Genomic DNA, 6,566 nt, shown 5'->3' on the forward strand with positions numbered 1-6,566 from the left:
AATTTTATACCTTTGTGCAGGTAAAGCTGAATTTGGTTATCGATAAAAAATCAATATTTACACAGGTAGTATACCTACTAACTCCTCAGAAAAAAATGTCAAGAAAATTAATGATTTCACAAATTTTATTACCAAATCCACAGTAAAATTTAGTATGTATGTAATACATAACGGGTCTTCAAATAAATTTATATTTAGAGCAACCTATGGAAATTCAATTGTTTGTAACATTTTTCCAGCGTAGAAAATGACACAAGAAACGTCTGACATTTTAACGAAATAAAATTAGGTTAGAAAATATTTTTAATTTTTGTAGTGCATTCTCCCTATTCCCCCTCCACAGAATATGACAATATCAAATTGGGAAAAACCTTACAATGTAACCTGTGTAACTCCGGAGAATAATTGGTTACCTACAAAAACTACTTTACACTGTTAACAGAATTAGAATGTCGCCTACGCCTACTCTAAATATATATTTATTTGAAGGCCCGATATATCTACACTAAACCTGAATTATGTCCGCGTCCTTGATGACCATGTTTAGACTTCAAAAGGCCACAAAGGAATAAATACCCAGTGGACGTATTTTGGGGAAAACTCAGTTTGCGCCATAAATATCCGTCCTGTATTCATTCGCAATACCACACGTCTGGTATTGTGATTTTGTGTTTTATCTAAAAACGTATGTTTTAAAATGCATTCACGTTGTTTTGGCATAATGGGAGGCTGTGTCAATGTCTGGTGCATAGTTTTAGTAGTTTGCAATAGAAGAATACTCAGACATCGCGGGGAATTCAGCAACATTTTGATAGGTCCGCATATCAGGCACTTTAGAAAAGGAAATCAAACAGTTCTCCAACGTTAATATGCCAAAAACAAGGTGAACATACATACATAAGTAAATTAACCATTTTTCAAAAGAAACCTGCGAATAAAATCCTAAAGGTAAGAAGAAGTTTGCAGCGTAGTGTTTAATTTTAATTTCAAATTTTGTCTATCAACTGATTATTTTGTTTAAATGAAATCTAATCAATAATAAAAATTCTTAAATTCAGTGGCGGCTCGTGACTCGTTGACGAGGGGACCTCTGCTACATCTCCATATGAGATAAATATGAAAATGTACAAAAACATGAATAATACACGAAAGGTATTATACATATACACATTACATTACATTACGAGGTTGTTGCTTGAACGAAAATTCCAGTCTCCTAACTTTGTCTGCAACAAATTTGTCTATGACTTTAGCATTAAAATTTGGTATTGCTTCGATGATTGAATATTCTATGGATATCATCGCCAATGCTGTAAGTCGATCCTCCGATATTGTGTTTCTCAAATAAGTCTTAATGATCTTCAATGTTAAGAAACATCTTTCTGCTTCAGACGTGGTAATGGGAATAATAACTAACATTTTAGTACAGTTGCGGCCGTTGAAAACTCAGACACTTTGACAACGCCAAACTTTTAGCTTTGTAAATGGTATTGAAAGTGACGTTTCTCAAAATGGCACTCAAACATTATCCACATTAATTTCAGTCGCAATGGCTCTTATACTCACACCGTCCCTCAGTCAAACACATTTTTGCAAATCAGATAATTGCGGCATTTCAAAAGTTACGCGCAATTCTGACCTAATATGTCAAATACTGACACTGACTTTATAATCCTTAATGAAAATCCTGTTTACGCTAATCAAATTTCGGAATTTATACAGAGTGTTTAAGTCTTTCCTGTCTGAGATTTCAACGGCCGCAACTGTACTTTTGTAATTTTGTAATTTTATGAAATTCAAGGTTTTCAGACATCCAATCAATTATTCGTTCTTCCGTTAGTTGTGGTCTTGAGTAGAAGACATCTAGCTCTATTTTTGTCGATCAAGGTGAAAATTTTACAAAATTGTTTTTCAATGGAAGTTTTCTTTTATGTTTATTAAATAGTTCTCGTTGCTCCATATAAATGTTCTTTCCAAGCAAAACGGTCTCTTACTTGTATTGTACAATTGTATCACAGACTTCTTTTGCAGATAAATTTAAATTGTCGTTATTTAATCTTCTCGTTTTTTTAGGTCTTCCTTCGTCAATTTTTAACGTTTCTTGCGAATTGTCAGATACTAATGGTAGGTCATTTCGAATGTATGCGATTGCTTATTCGAAGTTATCTATGGCAATTTGAATTCTTATTCTTATCAAACCGGCAGGCAAATGCAGCTTTGTTCTCGTATTGTTTCTGTTATTGAACAATATTTAAATTCGACACTGGTCGACAGCTTCTAATTCAATTTTCATATACAGGTGTTTTCGAAGTTGAGGTGTTCCTTTTAACCTGTGATAGTATGCGTTGTTCTAAAGAGTTTTAGCCAAAGTCACTTTAGTAAAATGTGTACGGCAATGAAGATACAATAAGTTGATTTTTTTGAAATTTTTGAAACCGGTCCTGCTCAAATTTGCGCTGATTTGTTCCATAGCTGTCACTTTGCAAAATTAAAATGTACTTTTATTACTGTTTAATGTGACAGCTTGATTAAAAAAAAAAACATCATTTTTTCATTTCTTCTTTTTGTTTCTATGCATGAGCATGGTTGTTTACATTTTCATATTTAAAATAAAAATCTCTATAAAACTGAGTAAAAAAAGTTAATAGTGCCATTTGAAAAAAAAAAGTTGACTATCATTTGTCAAAAATAGAACTCAAGAACAAATGTTGGATCAATTCAAATTGTTTGACATATCATTTATTAAAATCGGATAAAAAATAAGGAAGTTATAGCACCAAAGGTTTTTCATAGTACACCCGGTATCTGTCCCGAGGTATATTCGGAAGAGAATCGCCCGAAAAAACTTTTCCCTAGGTAAATTATATCCGCTTAATTAAATTGTGATTGGTTGCTATTCAAACAATTCGTAGTTGTGATTTGTCAATATAAATCATGTGACATTCGAGGGCGATTCTCGTTTCTATAGTCAATACACCAAAATTGTGGCACCGCAACCTGCGTATGTGGCTGTTGTCGTGTTCGTTGTCTTTGGTATAAATTAGGTACAGTGTTGGTCCTAGAATTGATCCTTGTGGTACTCCTGCTTCAGCTTCTTTTTCTTCCGATTCGTCTTCATTGATCATTACTGTGAACTTTCGGTTTTCCAAGTATGATCTTGTAGATTAGTCCTTCGTGCCATACTTTGTCGAAAGCTTTTGCTATGTTCAAACATATTGCTCCTGTCGTCCTGTCTTCTTTCCTTTCTTCTGTTCTCGTTCCACGTGATTGATTACTCTTATAAGTTGATGCGTCGTTGAATGTTGCGTTCTAAATCCAAATTGTTTGAATGGTAGTATGTATTTCTTTTTCTTTTATTTCTTGTTTCAGTCTTCTGTAAATTATTTCCTGCTGTTATATTACTGGTCGATGGTAATAAACTGATTGGTCGGTAGTTTTTCGTTTCTTTTCTCGATTTTCCTGGTTTCAGTATCATTATTGTCTTTGATTTTTTCCATGTTTCCGGGTAGTGTTCTTGTTTTATTATTGCATTGGTGATATTCGTGATTTTTTTAATTGCTTCGTCGTTTAGGTTCTTGTTCGTTTTGTTAGTAAAACCCACACATTACCTTAAACCACCATAACCATAACTGGATTTTGTGCTTGATAAATGTTTTTGAAAATATGAAGAGACGAGATTGACTCTGTCTGGGCCACAATGGAGAACATTTCGAGTAGTTTTTGTGAAAACTTAGTTTTTGCCCATGGAGTAATTTAAATGTTTTAACGACTTCCAAAAAAAGATACGAGCAATTTCTCAGTCAACCAAAAATTAGAGAATAATAACTTTTGCATTTTTCTTACAGAAAACAACAAAACAAAAATTTGTGAAAAATAATCTTTTTAAAATGTTATAACCAAACATTACATACATTATGTAGCTGTGTGCTGTTTCCTTAATTAATAATAAATAATAATTAATAATAACTTTTAAATCCATTATTAATGTGTTACAAAAAAAAGATGAGGTAGCACTCTTGTTGATCACTTTGTATATTTTTAAATGAATCCTTGCCCGCCTACAAAACAAAACTTATTTGGACAATGTAATTTACTTGTTTTTAGTTTAAAGCATTAGAGACAAAATTGATGACAACATAATCCCTACTGAAAACGTTGAAATAAAATAAATTGCGAACAGTAGAATAGAATGAGCAATCTCGAATCTGAAAATAAAAAAATACTTTAAATACAGATCAAACAGTGGCCGAAATGATTTAAGGTTCATCATCTATCGTTACCTTTGCATTCTAATCCTTGCTTCCGGTACTGTGTTCAACGGATCCTTGAGCAAATAGATTCTTATTCCTTTTAAGAAATTGCTGTAATATCTGTCCCACTTAACTAGTCTAATGTCAAATGGAAACAGTTTTCTATCTCCATCATTCGTACGATCCCACAAACGCTTTACGTTTCCATTGGTAAATTTCCAATTTGTATTCGTAAAAAAACCAAACGAATCGAAGAGTTTTCCGAGATATATTACTTTGACTAATGCTTGTGGTTTTTTAGCCGTCATAATGTGATGGAAATCATACAAAACCGCCAATGTGTAATTGAATAGTATTTTGAACAAAAAGTAAAAAAACGAATTGGTTGTGCACATTACTCTAGGCGTCCACACAGCCTTACTCAAAGGATAACGATGCATTTGTGGCCTAAGTATTTTGAAAAAATCTATGAAGCTAGTTGGATTATCGACGGAGGAGACGTAGTTGTATACAGGAATGGGGTCCTTGTGGGGTATGTCCCAAGCGCACGCAATCATTGCTGAAGTTACCAAATCGACAGGGACACACTCTATGTTGCTACCTTCTTTATATAAAAGAACTCTAAGATATCCCAAAGAAAAAAATGCAGTGAAACCAAAAGCTGCAAAAGAATCGACCCAACTTTTGACAGGGTCTTTGTACGAAGAAGTCACTAAAACTTTTGTTGTAAGTGGTTGATGTTATAATCCGGTCTGTTACCTATTGCGGGTCGAAATATTCCAATCGGTAATCCATCTGAGATTTCTTTAATCATAGATTCCGTCATAGCTTTAGTGAAAGTGTAAGTGTTAATCCATTTGTTTACAATACTGAAAAAAGAAAATTGCTAAATGAAGGTCTTATGGAATTCTAACACACACTCCACCCTAGAATGTTCTCCAGTGAGTGATCAACAAGAAAACAAATCAAGAGTGCTACCTCATCTTTTGTTTTATCGAAACGTCTGTCTTAGCTTAATCGTACTCATATGTATCTGTACTTGCTATACACAGTCGTTTTATTGGTTGTCTACGTCACTAAAAATCTAGTATTAATTAATTAATTATTAATAATTATTGCTTTATTTTCAATGGTAAAACTCATTTTACCACTTATTCTAGGATACGTGATTGTTGTTTACAATTACAGGAAACGTTCATAAACTTTCCCGAAATCGCAAACTTTTTTCAAGGTTAACATAAACACCGTTGCTTTAAAACAGACGTTTCTTTGACATTTCACCGAAAAATCTTCTTACCAGTGGCGTCGCGTTTGGCAATAAAGCTGGTAAATTCGAATGTAAAATGTTGCTGTTGTTTATTTTATAAATTTTCTCCATTATCAGATAATAATAATAAAATGCACAATTATAATTCCAACGTCTAAAATTCATTAGGTATGATTTATTATAAAGTAGCGTTTGAGACCATAAATTGTCTACGCTTGCATTGAACGCTTATTTGCATAGAATTCCGCTACGACATGACCGATTATAATTTGCAACGCCTGCTCTGGTTTGTTTTCTTTTTGATCACTTTGTACTTCGAAACATGTAATTTTTTTGTCTCTTACCTCGGTGTCAGTCGATGGGCTTCTTCTAGTGAAAGTTTCTCCAACATCGATTCTGCTCGTTCATAGTGCAAAGGGTGGTCGTAAATAACTTCATCGAGAGAGTCGAGGTGACAGTAGACATACGCCGTAGAAGTGTGCACCACCGACTGAAAAAAATCGTAAGAATGGCTTCACAGAATAATCAAACGTTACCATCAAGTTTTTAAATTTCTTGCAAAATTCCAACAAAGCCTTGGTTCCTTTAACGTTAATGTCATAAGCCGTTTTGATGTTTTCGTTGAAATCCACAGTCGCGGCAACATGAAAGACGATGTTGGTTTTTGAAATCAACTCCTCTTGATCTTCTGGTGTCAAACCCAGGTTTTCTTGGGTACAGTCGCCGGCGACCACATTTACACATCTTTTGAAGTCTGGACGCTCGACCCGTAGTCTGTCAAAGAGCTTGAAACAATCGATTTTTCATTGATTTAAATGTTGCTATATTTACCGCACACTTGAACATCTCTTCTAATCTTGTCGATACGTTTTTGCCTTTTTTCGCCCTTATTAAAACGTAAATGGTGGCAACGTTAGTGCTTCTCAAAAGTTTTTCGATCAGGACTTTTCCTATAAAACCGGTACCTCCAGTAATAAAAACACTTTTGTTCTCATAAAATTCGAAAATTTTTGATCGACACATTCTTGATGAGCACTCGGCAACTGCTG

At 33.9% G+C, this 6,566-nt stretch overlaps 1 protein-coding gene across 1 annotated transcript; it reads right to left on the reverse strand.

Moving 5' to 3' along the window:
• Positions 1 to 3,597: 3,597 nt before the first annotated feature.
• On the reverse strand, positions 3,598 to 6,566 carry LOC138129651 (fatty acyl-CoA reductase wat-like). Its single transcript, XM_069045935.1, has 6 exons — positions 6,349 to 6,566; positions 6,054 to 6,302; positions 5,862 to 6,007; positions 5,010 to 5,119; positions 4,281 to 4,962; positions 3,598 to 4,205 (listed from the first exon to the last, which is right to left on the reverse strand). The coding sequence occupies exons 1-6, from the start codon at positions 6,538 to 6,540 to the stop codon at positions 4,106 to 4,108; spliced, it is 1,479 nt and encodes a 492-aa protein (XP_068902036.1). The 5' UTR covers positions 6,541 to 6,566; the 3' UTR covers positions 3,598 to 4,105.

The sequence above is a fragment of the Tenebrio molitor genome, chromosome 4 (genome assembly GCF_963966145.1).
Source record: "Tenebrio molitor chromosome 4, icTenMoli1.1, whole genome shotgun sequence".
Classification (NCBI taxonomy): domain Eukaryota; kingdom Metazoa; phylum Arthropoda; class Insecta; order Coleoptera; family Tenebrionidae; genus Tenebrio; species Tenebrio molitor.